The sequence below is a fragment of the Acinonyx jubatus genome, chromosome A1, assembly GCF_027475565.1.
Source record: "Acinonyx jubatus isolate Ajub_Pintada_27869175 chromosome A1, VMU_Ajub_asm_v1.0, whole genome shotgun sequence".
In the NCBI taxonomy this organism is placed as follows: Eukaryota; Metazoa; Chordata; class Mammalia; order Carnivora; family Felidae; genus Acinonyx; species Acinonyx jubatus.
The window spans coordinates 111,240,252-111,268,087 of record NC_069380.1 but is presented as its reverse complement, the minus strand read 5'-3'; the positions used below and the strand labels follow the sequence as shown (position 1 = coordinate 111,268,087).

General features: G+C 53.5%; 1 protein-coding gene across 1 annotated transcript in view; it reads right to left on the bottom strand.

Moving 5' to 3' along the window:
* The window catches only part of TGFBI (transforming growth factor beta induced), a 33,165-nt gene extending 6,337 nt beyond the window's left edge, over positions 1–26,828 (bottom strand). Inside the window, exons 1-12 of the mRNA XM_027076631.2 lie at positions 26,517–26,828; positions 21,526–21,624; positions 11,424–11,488; positions 10,017–10,177; positions 9,516–9,680; positions 9,112–9,258; positions 6,933–7,074; positions 4,168–4,380; positions 3,188–3,325; positions 2,450–2,595; positions 1,340–1,476; positions 423–553 (exon numbers count right to left, since the gene is read on the bottom strand). Coding sequence (XP_026932432.1) covers positions 423–553; positions 1,340–1,476; positions 2,450–2,595; positions 3,188–3,325; positions 4,168–4,380; positions 6,933–7,074; positions 9,112–9,258; positions 9,516–9,680; positions 10,017–10,177; positions 11,424–11,488; positions 21,526–21,624; positions 26,517–26,650 — 1,678 coding nt within the window. The 5' untranslated portion in view covers positions 26,651–26,828. The remainder of the gene's footprint in view (positions 1–422; positions 554–1,339; positions 1,477–2,449; positions 2,596–3,187; positions 3,326–4,167; positions 4,381–6,932; positions 7,075–9,111; positions 9,259–9,515; positions 9,681–10,016; positions 10,178–11,423; positions 11,489–21,525; positions 21,625–26,516) is intronic.
* Between the last annotated feature and the right edge of the window lie 1,008 nt (positions 26,829–27,836).

Here is a 27,836-nt window from a genome sequence, read left to right as displayed (position 1 = left end):
TGTGAAGCACATTGTCCAGGCTCCCTTGCCCCGTGCCCCCCCCCAACTCACAGCTGATAGGAGGCCCACGGCAACGGGCATGCGGGAAGAGAACGAGGCTAAGGTAGTCCTGGCCCCCTTGCCCTGGTTCTGCCAGCAGCTGCGTGTGGCTCTGGCTGCTGTCCTGTGTCCCTCCTCTGAAGCCCTGGTTCTCCCTGTCCCCTCCTCCACCCCCAGGCCTGGATGTCATCACCCCCAACCCCAGGCCTGGGTGTCATCACCCTTTGCTGGTCCCTTCCTCCTGCCCATAGTTTTACAAACAGTCTCCTCACTAAGTTCCTTCCAGTGAAACCCTCTGTAACGTGCCACCTGTTTCCTGCGGGTCCCCTGACCGATACGGTCACTTTAGAAACCATGGAAAATGTACTTCAGTTGGTCTTTACCCAGGAGTTTGTTGAGCTCTCCCGGTGGCATGGCCTGGAAGGCTTCATTTGTAGGAGCAAAGACCGTGTAGACGCCTTCCCTGTTGAGCATCTCTGTCAGCCCTGCAGACTGGATGGCGGCCACCAGCATGCTGTGGAGACAGCAGAGAAAATGTCACCTGCCTGTGGTGGGGAGAGGGGCGGTCACTTTCCCAAATGCCTCCCCACTGTGGGTAGGTGGGGCCCAGCACTGGAATTCACACCCCTGGCTGGTTTTCACTCCCGGCTCGTACACAAAGAGGGAAGATTCCAGTCCGCATCTTCTCTCCATAAATGCTAAGCTCAGTCAAATGGCCGGAAGTCAGAGGCCAGAGAGGGAAGGAGGAAGGGAGAGGCCGGCAGCATGGCCAACCCACAGACTGGCCGAGCCACCAGGCCCTGAGGATACGATTCAGGGGAGTGCCTGGCTAGTCTCCCAGACTCCGGTGTCAGAGCACCCTGTGGTAAGTGAACAAGTCAGAAAAGGAGAGAGAGGAGCAAGAAAGCAAAGCAACACAGGGAGCCTGAGAAGGAGCAGCTGGGAGTCTCCAGGCGCCATGAGTGGATATCGTTCAGAGCGAGATTCATCCCACACACAAAACCAGGTGCTCTCCACTTACTTGGGACTTTAAAAAGAGAACATGATGTCTTCCTCGGACTTCAGTATAAAAATGTCACCCCCTCCCTGTTCCCAAGGATGTGAGGATCACATTCCCAGAAATAACCCTTTTTATCAACATAAGCTTCCAGTCTGACCTTCACCCTTCCCAGATCCCCAGCCTGGAAGGTGACCAGTGCACCGTCAGTGTTAACTGAATCCCCGAGGAAGTGGGGAGCTTGACAGATAGCTGAGACCCAACGTCCTGCCCCAGCATGACCACTCGGGAGAAGCTGGTTACCTGAAGCGATTGTCCCCCTTTAGGACATCCATGACGGTCCCCATTGGGGGGGTTAGCATTCGGTCCATGGTGAAGAGTGTCCCATACCTGCCCCTCTTGTCATGGGCGGCAATGCAGCTGTTCTCGATGCACAGGCTCTGTGCAAAAGAGGAGCAGAGAAAGGGCACGTTATCCTCCCACATGGGGGCCTCATAATTTGGTCAGGACATGTGCCTGCCGATGGCTTCATCCGCAAAGATCAATGGATATACACTGGTGTGGGTCATTAAGACTAGGATAAAATGTTGTGTTTTCTCCAGAAGAGAAAAAATAAAAACTGTGTTGAGGAAAAATGGCTATCGGGCCCCAATAAAGATATAGAGAGGTCCCCTAATGAGAATATCCCATCACACGTGGTGTCCATCAACAGTGGTCAAATCAATAGATCGAGTCTATTGACTCATCTATGTAACAGATGACAACCATCTTTAGTCAATGGTACTGGATGGTTCCAAGGAAGGACTGCATTGTGGTGTGCTTCCTGTTTGATATTTTGTTGGGTTTGAAGACAGAAAAGAGACTGGAGAAGAGAGAAAAGAGCCTTTTGGACCAGGAAGGGCTGTGCTCATTCAGTTAAGGGGGCTTCTGTTCACATAAGCCAAGGATTTAAAACCTCCATTCCTCCTCCCCTGTTCATCACTCTGAGCTTAAGGCTGACGGCTGCCTACCCAGACAGCTGAGACCGCTGTGTGGTTTATTCCCAAAGGCCGCCAGCAAAAGAGATTCTAATCCTTCTACAGTTTCCCATTTTGATCCTTTCAAATAAGATACTTTCCAGAAATTCCTTCCTTCCTTATTAGAAATCAGTATATATATATACACACACATACTCAGGCAAGCTTCTGTTTATTGAGATTTTATGTGTGTATATATATATATATATATATATATATATATATACACATATATAATAGGTATGTATATATATACACACATACATATACAATATATACGTATATACACGCATACATAGACATAGACATAGACCTATATGTTCTTTTACCACTAATACAGCTTCCATTTCTTAGACCTGAGACAAAGAAAGAGGACTATTGGGGAACCAGAACTTACATTGCGATAAACAAAAACTCTCAGTTTTTTGCCACCTAGAGTGTTGAGGGTCTGTCCATGGTACAGATACTTGGAGGCCAGCTGCTCTTTAATCAAGTGATTGAGAAGCAAATTCTTTGTGCGCGCATCAATGTTAGGGGTTCCATCTGTAAGGGAAGGTGTGCGTAGGTCCAGAGGTATGCTCCAGAAAGGAAGAGAATGAGAGACAAATGTAGTGAGAAGGCCAACCCTCCTTAAGTTTGGAAACGGGAGATTGAGAAATGCAGTAAGGCTGCCAAATTCCTTAACATCTGCCATCTTCTGCAAATTAACCAAACAAAAAGCTCTAGATAATCGAGGGTGTTTGGAGATTTGCCCGTGGAGGGAGGGGAAGGCATGGACACCATTTGGCCCCCTCCTCCGCCTTCCCCATGACCACAGCTCAGCTGTATCCTCACTCTGACCTTCTGATGATCACATGGGCGATTGATTCTGTACATAAAAAGGCATGAGAGTGCTCTGCTCTCCGGCCAGATGTGAACTTTTGAATTCTGGGGACCAGATCCCCAAAATGCATTCTCTGCTCTGCCAAATGATGTGCCAGAGCCTCCGAGGTTTCTGTTGAGCTGGGTGGGAGTGCTAACATTCTGCAGGGTGCTGGCAATCAGGGAGGAGGCTGCAAGAGGTGACAGTGGTGGTGGTGGGGTGGGGGGCAGCTACCCCAGAGACAAACTCCTGGGGCTGCTGTCGCCATGTTACCTTTGAACACGGAATTCAGGGGGGCCAGGAGGGTCACCCGCTCGTTTCCGGAGAGATGAGTGCCGAGGCCAGCTTGTCTGAAAAGGTCAACAGCTGTGGAAACGTCCGACTCTGCAGCCAACTCAAACAGCGTCTTGGCTGCAAGGAAGGAGAACGTAGGTTCAAAAGTTAGAAGTGCTGTTTTCATTTATCATCCGTCCACCCCAGAGCGTGACACACACCAGCAGGAATGTCATCCCGCGAGTCAACAGCCCTCTCGGCACTGCTGGGGCGCAGCGGGCTCGTGTCATCAGGGCACTGGTCGCCCAGGTCTCACTGGGCAGGGGAGTGAGGGGAGGTGCAGGCGAGCAGGGGCTGGCCTCTGTCCCCACCCTTGGTCAGGGCACCAGCTAATGCCTGCAGCAGGGCAGCACCATCCGTGTCATGGCTTCTGAGTAGTAGATAATGCCAGCAACCACACCCGTACAAAGTCTTCTGGTTTGGTTTCTTTCCTGTGAAATTGCTTCACTCCTGAGCGACCGACCTCCCTCGAAGTCCAGAATGGGGCTAGCTAGCATGCTGAATGAAACCCAAGCCAAAGTCCATTCAGTCATTTCTCCCAGGGTCAGCGACTCTGGGATGCTTGGGCATCATTGAGAAGGCACATGCTCTGAGGTCAGCAAATGGCCCTCTGTGCAGGCAGATCTTCTGAAAGGCTTCTTCTGTGATCGAGCGGCTCCCTCCCCAGCTCCCTCCAACCTCCCTTGAGCTTCCTCCACTGCCTCCAAGGAAACGCCTGGACTCCTAGGCCGGCAGCTCAAGATGCTTCAGTCCCGGCTGCAACCCAACAGGGGCCCACGCCCTTTCTCCTGAGAGGCTGTGAGCTGCGTGCGGGCAAGGAAATGGCCCCCCAGATCCCTACATTCCCCAAGTGTCTCCACCCTGGATGCCAGAGGGGACAGGAGGCCTGGAAGGGCCACAGCCTAGGAGGCCTGGCTCACCTGAGTCTGGGATGAGCAGCTCATCGATGTAGTGGATCACACCATTGGTGGCCAGGATGTCTTTGTTGGAGATGATGGCCTTCCCGTTGATGGTGAGCATGTCACCGCTGCAGCCCACCTCCAGCGTAGTGCCCTCCAGGGTCTCCACGGACATCCCTGCGACGATGGCTTCGGCACACATGGCTGACTTCAGGATGTGGTTGTTCAGCAGGTCTGGGGGGCGAACAGGACACAGGTTGAGTCGGTGCTGGCTCCAGGCTGATATCAGAGGCCAGCACGCAGCCTCCATGGCTGTACCGATTCTATTCTCTCTGATGCTGCCCTTCAGATGAGGCTGGGGCACCACACAAGCCTGGGTCCTCCCCTGCGCCTGCTGCTGCCCCGAGTCGAGCCCAGCTCCGCGGGCAGACTGCCTGAGTCTGAATCCCAGCTCAGCCACTCACCAACGGTTGCGGCCCCAGACAAGTCACTGAACCTCTGTGAGCCTCAGTTTCCTCCTCAAGGGAGATGATTCGGCACTCCTCTCCTGGGGGCAGTGTGAGCTCTGAACGTGAAGTACCCAGCACGGTGCTGGGCAACAGTGAATGCCCAACACTGGCTCATTTGTACCTGAATCTAAGGGGAATTCTCTTACTAGTACCTGAACCTTAAAGTGAGTTCACCCTGGGACTTTTTATCGACAGACCTTTAGAAAATGTAAAATGTGGGAGGCAAAGATGGAAACTATAGCAAATGAGAATTCTGGGAGTATTTGCTCATTTTATCTGTTTTTGTTCATTTTACCCAAGGGTCTCCTAGTTGGCAGGACCTTGCTTAGGGGCTGGGGATAGTGACCAAAAAGACACGGTCTTTGCCACTGCATTCACCCCACCCATAAATCATAAACAGAATCCTTTATTTACTTGTCCAAGAGCCCTTCAGGGACAGGGCAGAAGTTGGGGGCCCTGAGGAAGCTGCAAGGGGCAGTGGGGGGGGGGGGGGAGCACATGACCCCAGCCACGCAAAACAAGTTCCCAGATGGCCACTCAGGGCCCTTTGTCTTATGTTCTCGCCACAGAGGCGCGTCTCAATCTGTGCCGAGTGTGAGAACCAAAACCGCACAGTCACGGACAGGAGGAAGCCCTGAGGACCTGCAGAGTCACAGGGCTGCTGCAGGGGCGTTGGGGGCCTTGAAAGCCAGTGCTGACGCCCTTCGGCCGGCGGGAGAGAAAGGACAGCTGGGTCGCTATGGGAAAGAGGCCTCGGGATTTAGCTTCTCAGGGAAGGAAACTGAAGGCAGGGTGGGGTGACCCACTAGGGCCACTGGGAGGGAGAGCAGGGCCAGGGCTGGAAGCCAGTCTTCCAACAAGGCACGCCAGCCCAGGCCTCTGGCTTGTCTGCCAACCCACTAGAAACAACAGAGCCTGTCCGGCCGCACTCCTGTCCCTCCGCCTTCAAGCCCGCCAGCCAGAGCCCTGTGCAGAGGGCTCTTGCTTAGAGCAAATGGGTTACTGAGCAGGAAAAGGCAGATGTGCAAAAGGGAAAAATTAGTGCCTTTTTCTTCTCATCAGGAATTCTGATATCTACAAAGTTGCAAATGTGCTCTGCACAAAACAGGTGTTACGGGAAGCATAGCTCTGAATGGCAAGTTCAGTGTGCTGAGATGGACCCAAGTCTCAGCTCCTCCAGGAAGCTTTGGGATGCCTCGGGCTGCAGGTGCCCATGAGGGTGGGGGCATCTCTGTCACCACGGCCTGTCTTCAGAACCCACGGCCTGTCTTTAAGCTCAGCTAGGCTTAAACTTCCTTGAAGGCAAGTCTGTACCATGTTCCCTTGTGTGGCCCCAGTTCCTGCCACACGCCAGGCACAGAGGCGCCACAACATCTGGACACAACAGATCCCCATCTGTGCTCTCAGAAATGTGCCCTCGCCTGTCCCTGCGTGGCTGCAAGGAGAACACTTTACGTTTACAGGGTGTCTGAAATGCAGTAGGTATTGTAGATTGTAGATTTCAAAGGTGTGTTTAAATAGATTCAAAAGAAATGATGTCACCCCTGGATTATAGCTGGGATGACTAAGTGGGGTTGGGGTCCACAGGGGACCTGGGACCAACTCCTCTCTGCAGGAGATTCGCGGTCAGCAGGAGCGGCTCAGCACTCGTGGAGCTGAAGGGGGCAGTGGCAGGGGGCAGGGAGGGCCGGGCCTCCCCTCCCCTCCCTTCTCTCACGTGCATGGTCCTTCCAATAATCAATGCACCCCTAGCTAAGCAACCCACTGAGGAAGCACTGAGGGACTCTGCTATGAGGTTGACCGTAACTGAATTTAATTGTAATTTTCGATTATCCATGAGGCCCCTGGCCAGACATAGGAAGAATTCAAGGGTCAGCACGATGGGTTCATTTCCAGGATGCCAGGACCTGCCATCTCCTCCCCACACCTCCAAGCTGCTGCCTGCTTGGATGCCCTGCTCTGGTTTTGATCGTTCAGGCCTTTAGCTCTTTCTGAGTCTGGCCAGGGCCTGCTTTGGACCTCCAACTCTGCCTTGCTCCTCAGCCCAACTGTGTCATTAGACAAAGGTGGCTGGATTCTGTATTCGCCCCTCCAACCATGGCTCTGCTCTGGCTTCGGCAGAGATGGAGCCAGCTGGGAGCAATGAGACAGGATGTCAGGTGGCATGTCTGTCCTGTGACAGGACATCAGGCCACATGTCTGTCTTGGACAAGAGCAGGCCTTAGGCTCAGTCTTGCTGCTCCGGTGAGGGGGCAGCAGGAGCCGAGGGGTGCTCACCTCTCAGGGCCTCTGGGTCACCCAGGATCCGGTTCAAGGTTTCAGCAGGGATCTTCTCGAAGGCCTCATTGGTTGGGGCCAACAGCGTGAACTGGCCATCACCTTCAAGCAGTGTGTTGAGCCCAGAGGCGGCCACGGCGGCCTATGGGAATGGGAGAGGATGGAGGTTTCCCTAAAGGTTCTGGGATGCTCCGCAGGCAAGAGGCACACATGGTGTCACCAGTCTTGCCTCAAAGGGCCTCAGGCTTTTGTAGAAGCCCAAGATGAGATGGAGAGCCAAACCAAAGCTTACCTCTCTGAGCTTTGATGAGCTCCTACCCCTCTGGCCAGCTCTCAGTGACTTCACGTGGCTTTGTCCTTCCCACCCCCACGCTTTGGCCCCACCATTCCCTCTGCCCTTCCTTCTTTCTTTGCTTCTCTGACCCCTATTCCTTCTTTGGGACTTGACTGAAATGTCATTTCTCTAGGTAGCCAACCCCCGATCGCCCCATGCCCACCCCCACTCTGCAACTGAGAAGGGGTCTGTCGCCATACTCTTAGGGCTTGCTGTCCTCACGTTGTATAAAGAACTACTAGCTATACTACCTGGGTGAGCTCCAGGAGTGGGAGGGTCCCATCACCTGCGTCTACAGAGCAGCCAGAATATCTTGCAAAAGCATCAAGCGCCTCCCTGTGCTCTCGGGATGAGGACACACTCTTGTGCCCGGTCTGCGGCCCCGCAGGACCAGCCCCTGGTGGCCCGGCTGCTCCCGCCTCACGCTCTGTCGGCGTACTTGTCTTCATTCTGGCCCTGCTGGCCCCCTCCTTGCTCGACCTGTTCCCCTCTGCTGACCGTGCTCTTGCCCCTGTGCTTTGTTTAACTGGCCGTTCTCATCCTCTAGTCCTCAGCTCAAAAGTCACCTCTTCCAGAGAGACCTTCCCTGACCATCCAGCGTCAACTGGCCTCCTCTGCTCCCTACTCACTGACTTTACAATGCCCAGCACAATCCATGGCTACCTCGTGTGCATCTTGTCTGTCTCCCCAGGAAAAAATAAGAAGTGCCACAGAGGACACAAATTGGTCCATCTTGTTCACCTGTATACCCCTGGCACACGGAACAATACCTGGGAAGCAGCAGGTGTTACTAAGTACGGGTTAGTGGGAGGAAGGATGGGCGTTAGGGGGATCCAAAGAGGAAGAAGGAAAGAAGGAATATTTGCCAAACCTAAACAATAAGAGGAGGTTACTCAGCGGGGTCAACTACGGTTAATCAAAAGATGTGCCCCCAACTTTGTAGGGACATCATTCCCTTGCAGACCCCTGCCCTTGGAGTGACCCAGAAGGAAAGCAGGGGGAAAGTTTGGAGAGCAGAGTCTCCTGCAGAGCTACTTCCTGAGGCCCCCTCAGAGGCAGCCCAGCCCCAGGGTGTTTGTCTCTCTGTGTTGGAGATCTCCAGGGGAGGAACTACCCCACCCCCCTTGGTGTCCTTTGTGGTCAGGAAGTTCTCCTTGAATCAGGGCAAAACCCCTGACGGGGCAGCCTGTGTTCACTTCCTCTCAGCAGCCACTGCCAAGAGCAATGCCTGCTTGCCACTCCAGTTGTAAGACAAATGCCTGCTGGGAAGGGCAGAAGGAACAGTACTCGGTGGCCAGGTCAGAAGCCAGGCCAGAAGTCAAACCCAGCCTCCCATGTCCACATTGGTGGCCTCACTGCCGGTCTGGGTTCAAAGGAGACACGGGTATGGCTGCAGCAGGGCCCCATGGTAGGAACATGTGTTCCAGAAGATCAGGCAGCCTGACATTATTCTAGTCCCACGTATGGGAGCCACTGCCTGGGAGGAAGGGCCCTCTCCCCTCTGGAACCCACAATGCGTGCCCAGGCAGCCTCGGGCTCAAGCGACCTGCCCCGCTGCAGCTGGAGACCACGGAACTTTCCAGGGGAGTCACGAAAGGAAAGCTTGACAAAGGAGAAGACGGGCAGAGACATTTTTTTCCAGCAGAGGATTATGATGTTTCATTGTGGTCAAGCCGAGCTTCTGGTAAGTGGACCCTTCCTGTTCGTGGGCACTTAGAGGAGCTTGTTCCATGTCCCCTAAATGCTCATGAACATGGAGACATCATCTGCTTCTCCCACACAAGAAGGCCCTTTGGGGAGGTGGTGTGTCCCCAGGTCGGCTCCCCTCCCAGGGCAGTCCCTCACCCGAAGGGTCTCGAAGGTGTCCTCGATCTCGATGATCTGCTGAATGTTGTTGGTGACGGTGGAGATGACCTTATCGATGAGGTGCACCACACCATTGGTTGCGTGGTGGTCGGCTTTCAGCAGCCGAGCACAGTTGACGGTCACGATCTGCCCAGAGAAGAAATGAGGAGGAGTGGTTGACATATCGGAGGCACAGGCCTGAAGCCCCAGGAAGGGAAAACACAGTGCAGAAGGCGGGTTCCACACCCGTGGACCCAGAGGGCCTGAGGAGACGCAGGCACAGGAGGCAGGGATTACCTCCGGCCAATCTCACCTGCAGGACAAAACCCCAGAAACCAGCCCCACATGCGGACCAGGGGCAGGCTTGGTGTGGACACAGGGAAGTGTAGCTGGGGACTCCCTACCCCATTGGGATAGTGGTGGATCTGGATGTCCGAATTCTGGTACATGGAGGTGAGGGCCATGCCGTGTTTCAGCTCATCCGTCAGGACTCGTCTGTTCACCATGTGGTAGCGAAGGGCATTGAGGAGCTCGATGTTGACGTTGCTCACCAGGGAGTCCAGCACTTCCTAGAAGGAAGGCCGGAGTTGCACTTAGCTGCAGACCACATGTTCAAGGGGGGAGGTTCTCGTTACCCTGGGAAAGGCGCTTCTGAAACCCCAATGGCCCCACGCCTCCATTCTGCCAAGGACCTCTCCTCCGTGAGCACCAAAGTCAGTCTGCTGAGCTCAGTTGGACAGATGGGGCACTGGAGGCAACCTGGTGAGGTGTATTCTAACTTGGGTTCCCTGGCTTTCTCTGAGGGCTCAAGGAAGACGTTTCCTGAAACAGTGGGAAAGCACCAAAGAGCCTCATCCTTCATGCCCACAAGCACCCCCCTCTGGGAAGTAAGGTAGGCATCTCACAGCTGGCAAGGAAGCCCAGGCCTCGTTGCTGGGGGCGAAGATGGTGAAGCTGCCTGGCCCTTCCATCTCGGGCCTCAGCTTCTCTGTGCGGTCTGTGTACAGCTGGGTGGTGGTCGAGCCGACGACTCCCAGGGTCTCGTAAAGGTTTGAGAGAGGTAGGGCTGTGGGGGCAGAGGACAGAGGAGGCACAGGCTGTGGGGCCCACCCCAGGCAGACGGCCCCCTCCCTGGGCTGCAGAGAGCGTGGGTACAGCTGCGGGACAAGTGTGCGGGAAAGCCCAGACACGTCCACTGTGTCTCAATGTGCCTCAAGCTCGTCTCGTGTATCACACGCTTCTTACAGCGGCTCCGTAGGTCAGACGCCTCCCTACTCGGACTCAACTAATTGGTAATTTTTCATCTTTTAGCCATACGCAAGATGAAGCTTCTGTTCCCAGACATTTAGAGAGTACCGGCAGGAATGGACGTCGGAAATAGATATCCTTATTTACACACCAGGCCTTCTGATTCATCTAGTTGTCCCAACAGGGTTCCTAATGGCCTCTACTAGAATGAAAGAGCGTTACAGACCTCCCAGGTTCTTTGTATACTTACAAGCAATAAAATGTTATGTCCCACAAGGGGCCTTCCCCTCCCACAGTGAGCTCACCATCCATTTCAAAGGGCGCGAGGGAAGGCTCAGAGGCTGAGCTCCTCTCTGAGGCCATTCTCCTTTCTCCACTGCCTATTTCCCACTTGCCTTCCACCTGAGCCTCCCGCCACGCCAACCATGACCTCGAGACCTTGGTACCAACCAAAGTGCCCCTTCCTTTTAACTCCGTCTCACATGCTCAACGAATCAACAGCAAGTATTTCATAGTTAAAACTCCCACTCTGCACAGCCCCTGGGGATATGCCTGATAGCTGATAAAAGACAGGGGCCACACAGTCTTTGGCCATTGGTGGTTCCCTATGCCATTTCTGGGTGATCCTGCCTGGTCTACCGCTCTTCTTGTTGGACTGTGATGAGCCAAGTTCTGACAGAGGGAGGAGGGGTGGCTTCGTGCTCCAGCCTGGCTCTCTGGCAGAGCTGATCAGAAATCACTCCTAGCCAGAGACAACAAGGCCACCAGCCCATGGCTGGGAGGCCAGCACAGGCAGGCTGGAATTGGAGTCTGTTCCACTAGCCCCGTGAGGAGGTCAGCTTGCATAGGAAGGAGCAGGGCGGGAAGCTCCGTGTTCCCAGCTTCCATGCTCTGGCCCTCACACGAAGCCCAGAACCAGAGAGCACGTGGGGGGCCTGTCCGTGCAGCCTTGTGTGTCAGACCTGCGCCACCCTCCGCCGTGGACACTGCTGCCTCTCACATGGGTGTGCCTCCCTCCCCATCTCCCTCCATTTGTACCAACGGGCCAGGCCTGGCTTACTCACCTGCAGGACAGCCCTTCTCTCCTGGCACCTTCTCGTACCCAGGGCAGCACTCATAGCTGATGACTCTGCAATGAAACACACACATGAGGAGAAGGCAGGGCTCCCCTTCTCCTGGCTGTCATCAGTCCTCACTCCAGGAAGGGCGTCCACAGGCAGAGGAAGGGAAACGATGGTACAACACTGTACCATCTTGGAGGAGATCATTCATTCTCAGTCCTATTTGTGCCTTTTGGAACAAAGACCTTGTCACTCTTCCTCAGCTTTGTAGAATGTTCCTAATGGTCGCCATCCCTCCAGCAATCCAGAGAGGACTGTGGTGGCCTTTTCAATAGCAGGATTAGAAAAGAGCCCCACTAGGAACTTATCTCCAGCATAACTCACGGCAAACCCCCTCGTTAGCGTTCTTGGGACGGCAGGGAGGAGGAAGGGAGCCCCGAACGTGTCCTGGCTGAGTCTGCCACTAACCGATTGGGACCTCCTTTGCCAGTCCCATCTCCTGACTCCGTTTCCTTATCTGTAAAATGTACGTGTGTATCTTCCAACAGTCATGGGATTCAGTCTCTCACAGTCATTTGCTCTCCAATTCGAGGACCCGGAAGGACAGTGTATAGATGATCATCAAGTTTTTCTGTCTTTACAATCAAACTCTAACACTTTTAAAGTTAAAGTAAAAACAAAGCTCTTTTTTTCATTTCTTTAAAATAAAAACAAAATTTTAATCAATAAACATATTTATATGGTTTCAAATTGAAAATATACAAAGGATTACATAGCAAAGTGTCCCCCACTCACCCTCATCCCTCAACCAATTCATCCTATCGTCCTTCCAGGACAACATCATTGATATCACCAGTTTACAAGGTTCTTTGGTACCTGGATGAAAACAAGACTGGCAGTATACAATTTGTGGGTTGTGTGTGTGTGTGTGTGTGTGTGTGTGTGTGTGTGTGTTATTGTTGTTGTTATTGTTGTTTGGAGATAGAGTGAGAAAGATAGAGAGAGAGCAAGCAGGGGAGGGTCAAAGACAGAAAGAGAGAGAAAGAATTCCAAGCAGGGTCCATGCTCAGCAGGTGTCACGACCGTGGGATCATGACCTGAGCCAAAATCAAGAGTCAGATGCTCAATTGACTGAGCCATCCAGGCGCCCCTGGCAGTGTACAGTTTTAAACTTTGAAATCATTTGGCAGAAAAACTTCCCTTCTCCCAATTCTGGCCAGTATATTATGGGACAGTTGCTGTCTTCTGGAGGTCTGAAACACACAGCTTCAGCTAACCGCATGTCCTGGGGAACCAAAAAGACTGAGAATTCCAAGAAATATCACAAGGAAGTAAGTGTTCTAAAAGCTTACACCTAGGAAAGACTTGCTCCTGATCAAATCCCCAAGTTTTCTCGAAGACCACTCCTGCACTGGCAGTGAACACAGTCCTCTCTGGCAGCCTTGTAACCAGATGTGAGCAGCTATGCCCTGCCCCTTCCTTTCTTGTCCCTTCGGGACAGGAGACAATTCAGACTTGAACTCGGGTTTTGACACATAGGTGCTCACCACGGGGCTCTCATAGGATGTTCAATAACCTCGTTCAAAGACAGGCAGGCAGACGGGGGAGAAATGCGGGCTTGGGAGTTGGGGAGGCTGCTCTCCATGAGCCCAGGACATTCTGCTCTTATTAATTCAACAGGAGTCAGCTCAGGGAAGCCCTGGTGAGTCATGAGAAGACGAAGCCAGGTTCATCTGTCGTCCAGGGGGTGTTTCAGAGACAGACCGACTAGGATTCTCAGGCAGCCAGGGAGCTACAGGAATCGCTTTGCCAGAAATGAGTCAGTCCTCTGGGAAATGGCTAAGGAGTGACGAGCCACGCATATTCCTCTTTGCCCGGCTCCCTCCATCCTCCTGCCCACCCCATCCTCCTCCTCTCCAGCCTTTCCCTCATCCTGCTCCCTTCTAACCTCTTATCCCTAAACCCATAAGAGTTCTGCTTGTAAGGGCTAAATAGTCTCAGGACTCATGTCGACCAACCTACAATTTTATTTTCAGAAACTGAAGTCATCTTCTGCAACGAAAGTAAGATTTGACTGATGTGCAAAGGTATGCCACTGATTCTAAAGGCAGTGTGGTGTCATGGAAACAGTACTAGAGCTAGGAGACCTGGCTTGTGACCTCGAAAGTCCACTTCTCTCTCGGGGTCTCAGTTGCCTCATCTACGAAATGGGGTGAGGTTAAACTAGATGATATCCAAGGTTGATTCCAATCTCACACTCATGGTCCTAGTCCCTGGGAGTATTGTAGGGGGCAGAGAAGTTGTCTTTTGAAGGAGAGTGTCCACTGGCTTCTCCCAGATAAGTCTGGGAAGAGCTCCAAGCCTTGGGCCCATAGGTCCACGGGACACCCATACGCGGGATCCCAGGGCTCCTCTGATAAACGCCAGGGCTCTGTGGCTGGGGCTGGAGAGGTGGGATTACAGTCAGGTCCGCCAAAGCTTAGCTTCTTTCCAAAAGTACTTGGGTGGCACTCCATGAAATCAGAGTAGCACAGCTGGAGGATGGGTCTTCTCCTCAAAGCTCTCCTCATCCTGGGGGGCCCCTGTGCACATGGGTGCTGCACACTCCACACCCGGGAGCCCCCAGCTGTGCTGGCCAATGGATTCTCTCAGGGTATCCAGATGGAACCTTTTGAGTTCCATCTCAAAAAAAACAAGAGAGAGCTCCACAGCTCAGGCACCTCACCAGGATTTCACGGAGGACAGAGAAAAGCAACTCAAGTGTGCACTCACTAGTTTCTGTGGCCGCGTATACACGGGCATGTGTGGGGGGAGTGGGCTGCATTGGGGAGAAACAGGCGGGGTTAAGCGTCTGGGAGGTGAGACCTACTTAAGCAGGAAAGTGTCAGCATGGAGAAGGATACTTAGGATGGAACCAGAGAGCTGCAAGGGTGTTCAGGGGCAAAAGGGTGTCTTAAGATCACAGCTGGCTAGGGGGCGCTTGGGTGGCTTGGTAGGTTACGCTTCTGACTCTCGGTTTCTACTTCAGGTCATGATCTCACGGTTTGTGGATTCAAGTCGTACCTTGGGCTCCGTGCTGAGAGCCTGGAGCCTGCTTGGGATCCTCTCCTTCCATCTCTCTCTGCCCCTCCCCCAATAGCACGTATGCTCTCTCTCTCTCTCAAAAATAAATAAATGTTAAAAACAACAAAAAAAAAGATCACAGCTGGATAGGAGCAGACCTAGGACTCCCCTGAGATTTTATGGAGTCTAATCCCTTCTCCATTGCTTTTGGCAACATACAGATTGGGGGAAAGCAGACCGATCTGACATGAAGGGGACCCAGGGGCTCTCTCTGATGTGGCCAGAGCCTACCCTCATCAGCATCCTTCCCACCGTGCCTTGCCATGTGGGCTCTCTGCGGCCGCGTCCCACATCGGCTGGACGTGGGTCACCCCCAGCAGAGCTCAGTCCGCCAGCCGAAGGCTTTTTCCTGATTAACTGAGTGTGGCTCTGCCAGGAAGCTCTCTCCTCATCCTCTCGCCCTGCTGGTCTCCCCCAACTCCCGCTGCCAGTCTGGCATCCTTGGCACTCCCTAGGTGCACAGGCACGGGCCATGCCCCTCACCCCCAGCCTGACAGCCTCCTGGGCCGAGACACTGCCTCGGCTGGCAACTTCTCTACTCCCAATCCTACCCCACAATACCAGCTCTTCCCAGGACAGGTCCGTGTGGCCCCAGAGAAGCAGAGGGCAGCTGGAAGTTGCAGACTGAGAAGACAGCCCACCGAGCTCCTGGATGAGCAGTGTCTGTCGTCAGCCCAGCGTGCGTCCTCCTTGGGCTCTGGCCCCGGGGAGAACACACGTGGGAATATGTGGCTGGGGACCCTCACAGGCTCGTGCAGCTGATGCCGTCTCTCCAAGATGAACACAGGAAAGACGGACACTGTGGGGGCCTCCATCTGCGTCTCCCTAGTTTCTTGGCCTCCCTGTGCAGGGAGGACCATCTACTGGTCTCTGAATCAAATCTCATCAGCGAAAGCTGTTCTCAAGAGAGGCTCCTGGCTTTTCCTTGACCTAACACAGTCCAGTAAGTAAAGACCTGAGATCAGAAAAAGAATATCCTCTAGGACCGTGAGACACTAATATTCTCCTTCCAGCTTCCCTGGTCAGAAGAACAATTTGAGGAAGAAGGTGAGGAAAGGTGTCCAATTTAGAGGGGCATTTAAAGGAGGAAGGCAAAGGCAGCATCGGTCCAAGGTCTAAGAATAGAGACAGTTGGGAGGCTCTCTGCCATTCCCCTCCAGAGTCACTCATGATCAGATAGACAGAAGCATTGGTACTTCTCTCCCCAAAGTCATTTTCCGAGCAGTTAATATAATAAGTTAAAACAATCACTCTCTCCAAGTGCACTGCACACTTCTGGCCGGCTGTCATGGCTGTGAACATCTAGGGACTAAGCAGACTCTGGAAGTAGGCGGAGCAAGGAACGCAGCCCGAGACAGAAGGTAAACTGCTCAACGTGTCATGATTTCCAAGCAGAATCACAGAGCAAACACAGCCCGGTATGGTCTAGACATCAGTTGTCCCTCCCCCGCCACCCCCTCCGACAGACTGCCCATGTGGAGTGGTTCCTTTCCTGTCCTCCTGGCTTGGAAACTCAGCTGAGCTTTCTTGAGCCCCCAGTACAAAATCAAAATTGTGAGCTCCCCCATGAAAAGGGATTGTTTAACCTACTGTCCACCATCAAAGGCCCCATCACCAACCAGCGTCCAGCTTGGTTCATGAGGAAGACAGCACCTTTAAATTTTTTTTTTAATGTTTGTTTATTTTTGAGAAAGAGAGAGGCACATTGCAAGAAGGGGTAGGGGCAAAAAGAGAGAAGATACAGAATCCAAAGCAAGCTCCAGGCTCCGAGCTGTCAGCACAGAGCCTGACGTGGGGCTCGATTTCACAAACCTTGAGATCAGAACCTGAGCCGAAATCAAGAGTCTGACTCTCAACCAACTAAGCCACCCAGGTGGCCACTGATCAAATCACATCGTGATAGACGAATCCCCCATCACACATCTGTAGCACTTAACAGGGCCTGCATCAGCTACTCATTGTTGCAGTAATAAATAATCCCACACTTAGTGACTCACAACAACACACATTTATTGTCTTACAATTCTGGATGTTAGAGCCAGAAAGTGGCCTTATGAGGCTAAAACCAAAGGCTGCATTCCTTTTAGACGCTCTAGGGGGGAATCTGTCTTTTCCAGCATCTGGAAAAGCTGCGTGCACTTCTTGGCTTGTGGTCCCATCACCCAAACCTCACTTTTTTTTTTTTTAAAGTTTTTTTATTTATTTTTGAGACAGAGAGAGACAGAGCATGAATGGGGGAGGGGCAGAGAGAGAGGGAGACACAGAATGGGAAGCAGGCTCCAGGCTCTGAGCCATCAGCCCAGAGCCTGACGCGGGGCTCGAACTCACGAACTGTGAGATCGTGACCTGAGCTGAAGTCGGATGCTCAACCGACTGAGCCACCCAGGCGCCCCGCGAACCTCACTTTTAATTGCACCATCTCCTTCTCTGACTCTGCCCTCCTGCCTCCCTCTTAAAAGGACCCTTAGGATTATACTGAGCTCACCAGATAACCCGGGATAATCTCCCCCCCTCAAGATCCTTCACTTAATCATGTTGGCAAAGGCTCTCTTTTTCCTGGTCAGGTAACACTGTTACAGGTTCAGGGATTAGGACGTGGACGTCTTTAGGGGGGTGTTATTCACCTACCACAGGACATTACCCCAGATGGTACATGGATTCATGTAAATTCTCACCCAAGCAAAATTCCCTGGCAGCTAACCTGCCTCCTTGGAATTTACAGAGTGGGAGAGAACCTTCAGGAAAACCTATACGGCCAACGTGTCCGGTGAACCCCCGGTGTTTGCTCTACGTCTGATCTCAGTTATTTTGAAGTGGTTTATCCCAGGTGGCTACACAAGGAACATCAAACAAGGAAGGAAGTGCCTCTGTGGGCCCGGGGACAGCCTGGCGTCCTTGGACCATCCTCTTCTTTTTTCCTCATGGGACCAAGGCTGTGGGATACAGGACGGGGAGGAACAGGAGGGCTCTTGTTCAGCTTCCCTGCAGATGCCCCTGGGTGCCCTGACAACGTGAGACCTACTGGAAATGGCTCTGCCTGCTGACGGAAAGGCTCGGCCATACCCCCGCTGCCTTGGGTGCTGCAGCCTTAACACAGTGCTGAAGAAGTATTCATACTTCAGCCCCTGGGCAAAGCAACGCTGCTCCCAGAGAAAGGGGTGTGCCCCGCCAGCTCATCTTGGCTTCGCGGAACCGGCTGCTGAGCTCGTGAGATGTGTTAGTCACAAAATAACTTCAAGACTCTTAGAATGGACAGCTACCAGTCTTAACTGCCGGCTCCCCTGCCGGCCCTGTCTGTGCCACGTTTATGATGCCTGTGCTCCAACGATGACTGCTACGTCCCCGTGATGTCAACTCTGACCCGACTTGGCCGTTAAGCAGGCCTCCCTCTCCTGGGGCTCGCACAAAGGAGGCCTGTTGAGAGGCGGCGAGGTTTCCTGACCACCGTTTCCTGCAGCATTGCTCAAGCCGCTGCGTATAAAGTTTTTACGGTGACTGATCAGACCGGGGCCTGAAATCACAGAATGGGATGCCGTCTCCCCCCAAACCCTCTTTGCTTGATTAGCTATTGTATCGTGCTGGTGCTCTTTAGGACCTGAAATAAAAGCTCATGTGAATTTCCAAGTAATAAAATTCACTCAAGTCGCTAAATAGGGGCCCACTGGTAACCACTTCCTGTAATAAAATCCATATGGCAGGCTAGACGAACAGCACCAAAGACTCAGGTTCTTCTCTTTTTGGAAATGCAGCAAAACCTCCATCTGACAATGTCGTGTCCTTTGACTGGAGGACAGTGTGTGGCCAGTCCCCTTCCTTCCTCCATGGAGTTGGAATCCAGGGCCTCCAAGCATCCAACAAGTGGCTTCAGGGTCCCGGGTCTCTGTGTGACTGGACACTGCAAAGTCTTCACCCCGAGGCCCTGGGTTTAGTGCCACTTGTCTGCTTTCAAATTTAAACTCTTCCTCCAGACTTGGGCCCCTTGGTGACCTGGGCTGCCTCCTTCCCCGAGACACTTGGCTTCCTTTCACCCCAACACACACCTCTGCTCCAGCCTCTTCCCTAAAAATTCTCACTGCCCAAGTCGGCCCCATGCTGAGACAGTCCTCTCTGCTCCAACCACAACTATGTTCCCCATTTCCCACTCTCGTCTTCACCCAAACAAATGCACCAAGGGACCCATTTTGGCTGGAGGGACCCCTTGTCAGCTCCAGCCAACACAGCCCTCTGCCCCTCCCTTTGTGGCCACCTCTGGCACTGAATTCCTGGGGGTCAGATGGTAGCTCTCTCTCTCGGGTCTTGGTCCATGTACACATGTGAACCACAAGGCTGCTCCTTCTCAGTCTCTGAGAATGGGGACGCGTTCTACTGCCTCCCCTTTCCCTGCCTGAGGCCTCTGGACCTCTTCCAGGTCAGCTCCTCCGATGTTGCATGTGATGTTCCAGGAAGGGACCCTCTTGTCCTGGATCATGAAGTTTTATATCAACTCATGGTTTCCTATCCTCATTTCCTGTTTTTGAAGTCGCCCAAAGCAAAGGCCACATGGAAGAGTTGAATGCGCACGCAACCCCTTCTGCCTCTGCAGGACCGGGTCAATGGCTGGGGCTGGGCATGGGGTGCCGCATGACCCCACGCTACACCTCACTTTCCCCCCCACAGCCTAGCCGCCCATTCCCTATCTACCCCAGGCTTCCCCTGTGCTCACTGGCGTAAGGTTGCTGTGCTACCACATCACCACCCTCTTAAAGCCAGACCTTCCCCGAGGGAAGAATGGGCCATCGAGAACATTTGCCAACACACAGCTATGCGGCCTATGCCCTGTCCTGTCACATAGATGAGAAGGGTGTAGGTACTGAGAGCCAATAAGCCAAGGTTATGACTCATCGTTGACAGGGGTATCAGCCAGGAACTGCTGAGGAACATTACCCAGCTACAGGTAACTGGTCAGGCAAATGCTTCTACACAAGGCTGAACAAAATACCACAGCCAACGCCACTCCGAGGCCAGCTTGACATTACAGGTGGGTCTTATCTAGAGGGAAACCAGGACTAACAAAAGTGTGCAACTCTTGAAACCCAGGGCTCCGAGATGTAGAAGGGCTATTTGCTCGGTACAGGTCTTTGGTCACCTTCCAAGAAGCAATTATGTGCGGCCTACCTCTATGCTTAATTAAGTAATTAATTCACTGTTACATCGAGTAGACAATACACACACATGGGAAAAATCAAACAGTACTAAAGACTTTTTTGTTGTTTGTGTAACAAACACCATGGAAGGACACCATGGAAGGAGGTATGGTATAGAATTTGCATTAATCTCTTTTTGTCCACGGCGGCAAACACTGCTGGGTGTTTACTCAACTGAACCCAGAAGGTACGTCCTCTTAGTTCACTCAGCCCTTACTTTTGAGGCTGGGTGTGGTCAAGCGAGAGCCAGCTGTCATGGATCTGCCCTTGACAAGCTCCCAGGGAGCTGCCGGTCTCTCCCTGCTCTGCCATGAGCCCTAACTTCTCCTGATTCATACCAGGATTGATAATTGCCTAAAGCAGTCAGGGTCACAGGCTGGGATATTTCTTTTCTATGTACATTTTCAGGAAAGAGCATTTTCCCTTCCTTCGCAGGTTATGAAGCCGAAGGAGAAGTCTACTCAAAAGCAATGTCCCAAGCAATACATTTAAAATTCCCTAACATGGGAAAGAGTTCAAGAGAGTGGTTTGGAAGCTCTTAATCCTCCTAGTATGCAGACAAGAGGAAGGTCAGGCCCTCAAAAGTGGCCCAGGAGGTTTCTCATAGCACTTCTTCCTGTCTGTAGCAGAGAGCCAGCTTTGAGATCGGTTGACTGTTGGTGCCAAAACAGATTAAGCCTCCCAGGAATTCTGTTAGGACATGCATGCCACCCTATTTCCACCAGGCAGCACAATTGGGGCGAATGCCACCTCCGTGGATGCTGACAGAGGCACTGAAAAGCCCTGTTGTAACCACACTGGTCCACACCCCGTTGGCACTCTCACCACTGTCTGCATGGCCTAGATCTGCAAATAACAGCAGGTAGCATTTACTGAGCATTTACTATATGCAAGGCACCTTATTCAGCCTTAAATGCATTCCTTCATTCAATCCTCATGATGATCCTGTAAGGCAGTCCTTTGTTGTTCCCATTTGACAGATGAGGCAACTGAGGGTTCCAACGGTGAAGCTGCCTGCCCAACTAAGTGGCACAGCCAGCATCTGAAGCAAGGGAGCCTGAGCCTATGTTTTTAACACGTTTGCTGCCTCATAACATGCATGTTTCTAGGCATCCAGTCTTTTGGGGGTGTTTACCTTATGACTGCAGAGCAGGAGTGCTGTGTAAGTTCACCAGTGGGCTCTCTTTCCTAGAGACACAGGCCAGTGGCATCTCTACTGACTCTGTACCACTTGGTGAGTATTGAGGAGCATGCCCACACATACATGCACTCACACACCATGGTTCACGCTGCTTATAATCCCACAGCAGCCCTGAAGAATGTATCCAAGTCTTGTCAGGAGCCTTAAAAACGCAAACCAAAGTTGGCCAGCCTCCTGGGGCACCTGCGTGGCTCAGTCGGCTAAGCATCCGACTTCAGCTCAGGTCACAAACTCACTGTTCATGGGTTCGAGTCCCGCGTCGGGCACTGTGCTGACAGCTCAGAGCCTGGAGCCTGCTTTGGATTCTGGGTTTCCCTCTCTCTCTGTTCCTCCCCTGCTTGCACTGTCATTTTCCCCCTCTCTCTCTCACAAAAATAAAGATTAAAAAAAAAGAATTAAAAAAAAAAGTTGGCCAGCCTCCTAAAAGCGCCCCTCCCCAGGACACAGCTGTGTGACACGTTTGCACATGCATCTGCGTGACTCCTTAGGCAGCCTAACCTTTCAGAAGGCCAGCCCTGGCCCAGGGGCCCTGCAACTGGCTTACATGCAGTGTGCCCTCTGAGGTGGCTGGCAGTCTCGAGTGCTTACAGATACTCACGTTGATTTGCCACAGATCTTCCTCTGGTACCACTGCTTACAGTTGGTGAAGTACTTCTTGTTGGTGCCGATGAGCTTCTGCACAGCACACACGTTGGGGCTGAAATAAAAGCAGTGGTGTCAGCAGGACGGTTGGCACCTCTACCCGACTACCATGTCCTTCCCGCCATGTGGGCCTTCCAGGGTCGTTAGAATGTTCTAGAATGGGTCGTTAGAATGTTCTAGAATTGTCATGGGAATGTATTAGAATGGGTCATTAGAATGTTCTAGATATGGAGAAGGCACAGTCATGTCAGTGTTGGGACCTGTGGAGTGGCTCGGGGGCAGATACTGTCTCCCTTGATTTCGAGCGCCCCTGCAAGTTTCCTACCAAATTAAACCCTGTCAAAGTGTATCTCCCACACTGACATAATTTCATGGAAGTATTCTTCTTTGACATAGGCAGTGGGTCCGTGTAAATAAAAGCATCTTAACATTTTTAGATCACATTACAGATTGAGAAAGCTAGCTAAGTAGTACGTTTGTGAAGCCAGGCAGCTTTGAGAGAAGCCCCCAGCCCTTCTCTGCACCCCCAAGCCCCCTCTGAGCCACAATGTCCACAGGCTCTAACTGGGCATCCCAGTGCACATAGCCAGCCCCTCTGTCATGAGAGGAGGCCAAAGTCTGAGCCCAGCACCTCCTAGGCAGCTCCACACAGACATGCTCCGCATCCCTAAGCCAGGAGCCTGGCTCTGAACACTACTATGCTGGCTGAGGTGAGGACCTCGGTAGGCGACACTCTCCCAATGGACTCTCAGCCATTCACTAGTTAGGCCCCTGCCTGAGTCCACTGTCCCCAGAAAGCCTCCCTCTAGTGTCCCAGGTGACCCTCTCCTGTGCAAATCTACCCCAAAATACGGCCCTTGTTTGATGCTTGGTACCAAACAGAATCCAAAACTGATCAGAGTACATATCTTTCTTCTCTCCAATTACCACCCCCCCCCAAAGACCCTTGAGAGTAGGTGCGCTGCCTTGTTCTCGCTTTTACGTTCTACATGGGGCCCAGCACTGGGTCAGGGTGAAGCAAGAGCTTGGAAATGACCTTGCTGAAGATACTGTTGCTGGGACCACCCACTCGGAGGAGTTCTCGGGAATGCTGGAAAAGCTCAGTGCAATGCCCAGGGTTCTGCTGAGAAGCCCCCCTTCCCAGAGCTGGGGGGGTTTGTTGGTGTGTCTTTTAACCAATGTACAGAGTCGTGACCCAAACCATGCTCAGGCCACGCAGTGGCAGGATCTTCATTAGGAGCCCCGGGGGAAAGGAGTTAGCTGTGGCTGTGTAGCGGGAGACAATTGGGAGGGGGTCTCCCTGACCTGAGGCAGGAAGTTCCTCGGCTGAACCACAAGTCGGAGGAAAACAAAGCGAAGAGACTGAGGGCTTCCACAAAACCTCTGTGTCCTGAGAGATTCAGGTGTCATTTTTATACATCACCTCCTCTGTTACTTTAAAAACGTGCTTAGCAATCATCACTTGCTGCCAGGAGGCCATGGGTACTGCAGCAACAGCTACACCTACCATCCCTATCATATCAGCTGCAGGAACGTGGTCAGCTCTCAAAAAGTCAGAATCGGGTTATCAGGTAGGAGGGCACACTGACCTTTTGCTTCTCTGCCCTCTCTCTTCTACCATATAGAGGTCACTTCTTTGTCCAGCTTGTGGCTTAGGAGGCAAAGGTGCACGGGCCAAGGAAGCACACTAAATATTCGTGAGTCAGCATAAGAAGCAGAGGGCAAGGGAAGTCGGGGGGCGGCAAATCACAAGCTGGCAGGGAGGTAAGCCCGTGTCCCCTTAGTCCTAGCTGGGTCTGACCAGATGCCCACAGCCTCCAGAGGATTCTAACCGAAGCCACCTTGCTCCTCTGTTTGCCGCCTGGGATTCACAGGTTACAGCCGTCCCCAAATAACCCCTGGAGAGTCCCTGCTGGCCACACTCCAGCCCTAGGTACTGTTTATTGCTGTACAACCTCAGAAGTTCTTCTATCTGCCCAAGCAGGAAACAATTACTGTCGATGAATTCCCTGCAACTTTCCGTAGGCGGCTGGCAAATCTTCAGTGAGTCTCTTGTGGATGTGGCCCTAACATTCCTCTGTGGAGTGAGTTTCCACTGCTGCGGCCCCTTTGAGACAGGAGCAGAGGCTGGGGGTGGCTCCCACTCACAGCGGCGGGGGGAGGGGTGGGCTGTATACACAGGAAATCTAGGCTGAAGTTTAATAGAAATGACCTAGCCATTTCGGGGCCCTCTGCCTCCAGCACAACAGTTCTGCTGTTCAACTCGGATTTGAAAATCCGAGTGCTTCTTGGGGCACCTGGGTGGCTCAGTCGGTTAAGCGTCTGACTTCAGCTTAGGTCACGATCTCCTGGTGTGAGTTCGAGCCCCACATCGGGCTCTGTGCTGACAGCTTGGAGCCTGAAGCCTGCTTCAGATTCTGTCTCCCTCTCGCTCTCTGCCCCTCCCCCACTCCTGCTCTGTCTCTCAAAAATAAATAAACATTAAAAAAAAAAAAAAAAGGAACTCAAATGCTTCAGGAAATCCAGTCCAGTTTTGGAAGTTGGGAGTCAGAAGTGCAAATGAGTTTCTACTTCTCTGTCCGTATTTCTTTTCCCCTCCCTGTAGCAACATGGATGCAGCTGGGAGTCAAGAGGTGACATCACAGTCTCTACTCTCCAAACAGCTTCCCGTGTTGGGACTAAGTCACTCCATCCCACTAAGCTGCAGTTTCCCCACCTGTAAGATGGGAACACGAACAACAGATCTCCCGCGCTGTGGTGGAGATGGGGGTGTGGGGTGATAAAACGCTGTCTGTGGGCAAGGCATACTTCCTAGTTCTCCTTCACGTCTTGGAGCATGCCGCATTGCCTGAAAAGAGCAGATTTTTCTTCCCTTTCCGCCACTTCTCACTTTGAATGAAGGGTTGGGGCTTGAACAGGGTTACCCATTTTGCACAGGGTGCCACACCTATGTGCAAGGCCAGGCAGTCCCTCTGAATTCTCAGGGACAGTTAGATCACAGGAAATGCAACCGTGCCTGCAAGCGTTTGGTCACAGTTCACCTGCCTGCACACCCACACTTTACTGGGGAGGGTGTGTGTGTGTGACTTCCCAGACCATTCTGCCCATCCCGGATCTCCATAGGCCTTCCTAGAGGCCTTCCTTTGCACCCCCAAGAAGCAAAACAACAGGATTGGCCTGCAGGGGCATGGGGAAGAGGGGTGCAGAGGAAGTTGAGCTAATATCTGAAATCCATAACAAAGAGCACTCGCCTTGTTAAAAAAAAAAAAAATTCCTAATTTTCAGTTGGTCATTGTCTCTTCTGAGCTCTGAAGGGAAGGAGCTTCTCTATCGAGATGACTCTTGGTGGAGCCCTGACAACACCTTTGGGGAAGCCTCACTGTGGTGTGCATGGAGATCCCACTCTGGGGGACAGCGCTGCTCGGCATGCTATCGGGACCTTCTCCTGACTTAGTGGCTAACATACAGAAGGAACAGAAACCTCCCACGCAGACTGCGGCACCCAAACAGAACGTGCTTCTTTGGCAAGAAAGGCAAGAGGGGAAAGGTGAGCTGGGCAGAGACAATGAAGATGCCAGTCGCACACTTTTTGACTTTTATGTCTCTTATGATCCCCCTCAACTTTTTGAGCTGCCCCCCTCACCCTTCTGTACACACAGCCACAGTCGAAGGTGATTCTCCCCCTTCCCTAAAGACCCCAGGACATTCTCCCGTGCTCTACTCTTTCCAGGAGGGCACTAAGGCCGCAGCTCACCCTGCCAGTCTGCAGAAATCCCCCTCCCCGCAGCCCTGGGCACCTGAAAGGCCAGGTAAGCCCAAGGCAGAGGGAACTAGGACAACTGCTCTCTGTGGGGGGTAGCCAGCACCCACCCCTGGAGCACTCCTAAGGGTGGGGAGCCAAGGCATAGTGAGGCCTCTGAAGTCACCTGTAGTCACCCCCAAACAGTGAGTTTTGACCTAAGTACAGGTCTGCCCAGTCATGTGCCCAGGGCACCACCTGGGTTCGAATGCCAGACCCAGTGGCATGACTCTATCCACGTATGGTTTTACTTACTTGTGAAAAAAGAGTTGGTGCAACGGGACGGGCTGGAAGCTATGGCAAAGCCCGGGTGAGTGTGAAGCGGGATGGTCTAGTCTGGGATGTAGAAATATCACCTGTCCCTGCCTGGGTCTGGGCTGGTGTCTTTACCAGGTCAGACCCTCTGCCTGGGTTTGCCTCCTTCAGCCAACACATCAGTGTCAGTGTCTCAAAGGAATATCTGCGAGGATCATGTGCCACATTTATGATCCCAGTTAATCTTTTAAGGCAGATTCCAGTGTTGGCTCCAGGGCAGGACTAGAGAAAAGGGATGAGTCCTCTCTGGACTCAGTTTCCCAGTCTACACAGCGTGCGTGAGGCCCACGGAATTCTGCTCTTCATCTGGCAGGGGAGGAGGTGCCGCTCGGCCCCTGGGGTGCCTGGTGAGCACTTCTGGAGCCAGGTGGTGGGCGTGGAGCCTGACCAGGTGAACAAGAGCCCATGGGCTTTGGACGGTGCCACCTTGTGCCCCTCCAGTGCCACATCTGTAGGCGCTCTCTGGACAAGGCCCTGGCTGCACTGGACCATGTGCCCTGCGGGTGGGCTTCCTCTCTGCCCTGGCCACCTTTCCATGGTTATTCTGGGCACGGCCACCAACTCCCCCTTCCCACCCCTGGGAGAGGAAGCTGAAAGCCTCGGTCATCCGGTGCTCTTGTCCCGAGGGCCGGTGTTGCCGCTCAGTTCTCCCACCCCTTCCTCTACGAAGCCCGTGCCACGGGCATGCCCTCCAGGTCCCCCACCTCCTTCCCTCACCCGGTGCAGGGCCGGTCCCTCCGGCCTCCCCGTGCTGCCTGCTCGGCGTTTTTGCGCTCTGTCCCCTGCGGCCCCGGCCCGTCCCGTGGCCACCCCCGGCGCGGCGGCCGCCTTACCCGTGTTGGCGGCCCCGGAGCCGGCTGTGCTGCAGCACCAGCTGGTAGGGAGACTTGGCGGGGCCCGCCAGGGTGGCGGCGGGGCCCAGGGCCAGCGCCAGGGCGAGGGGCAGCAGCCGCAGGAGGAGCGCCATGGAGCAAGAGGACGCGGACCTCGGGAAGTGAGAGCGCCGCCGCCGCGGGCCAGGTTAAGTAGGCGGCGAGCGGGAGGGAGCGGCCGCGAGGGGCGGGGAAGCCGGGCGCCCCCGCCTCCGACCCGCCGCCCCCGCTGCGCGGCACCCCCGCAGCCCCAGGCCCGCGCTCCCCGCTGCGCCCTCCCCGGGGCCACGGGTCATCCGGCCGCGCAGCGGGTGTGGGGGGCTGGCAGCGGGGACAGCGGGGCGGGTGGGGCGGTGGTGTGCTGGGTTCCTCACACGTCTCTGTCCTCCAGGCCCGCAGCTTGCCCAGCTCCGAGGTCCCTCCCTGGTCTGAGGCTACAAAACTCTGGGGGAGAGGGGTGACTGACGGGCACCGCTGATGCCCACCGCACTCCCATCACACTCGGCCTCTGCATTTCGGGAAGAGCACTCACCCCAGGGCTTGCTAACTGGCAGACAGATAAGGAGTAAACCTTATGACTGCCAGAAGCTAAAAATACACGGGGCAGGTTTTGTTAGACGCTAAGCTACCCTTGGAAACCCTGGAGAAGGGTGGGGTCCCTCGCCTTGGTACACACTCATTCTCTTTAAGTAAACGTCTCTGCAGCACCACGCGCCAGATGGATGCTGTGAAGAGATGGAAGAAGAGGCAAGATTCCTGGCCCGGAGCAGCGCAGAGTGCCTGAGCAGGCAGTCACATGGGAGGGAGCTAAGTATCCATCCAAACACCTATTAATCACCCACCAGTTACCTGGCACTGGTAGCCCTGGGGAGACAGAGACGTGCTAGCAAAGGAGATCGAGGCTCTTTCTGAAAAAGCTCACCGTTTGGAGATCCCTGAGCCAATACCGTTCCATGGAGAGTGGCAGCTGGGGCCTGGGGGGCCAGGAGGAGACCCCTGGCTCTATGGAAGTGACACCTGTTGCTCGGCCTGAGGGTGAAAAGGAGTTAGCCAGGCAACCACGGCATGCATTCAGGAACAGGGAGGTCAAGGAGAGAGGAAGCGGGATGACACGTCACAGGACCCAGACCCAAACTAAGAGTCGTGCAGGTGATGGAAAAGCAGGCAAGTGACATGATCAGTGTCAGGAACAGGCTGGGAGAGGCCCAGGCAAAACAGGGGGAGCCTGGGGTGGGAAGGTCAGGTGACTAGGAGGGGGACCATGTAAGAGCTGGACCAATA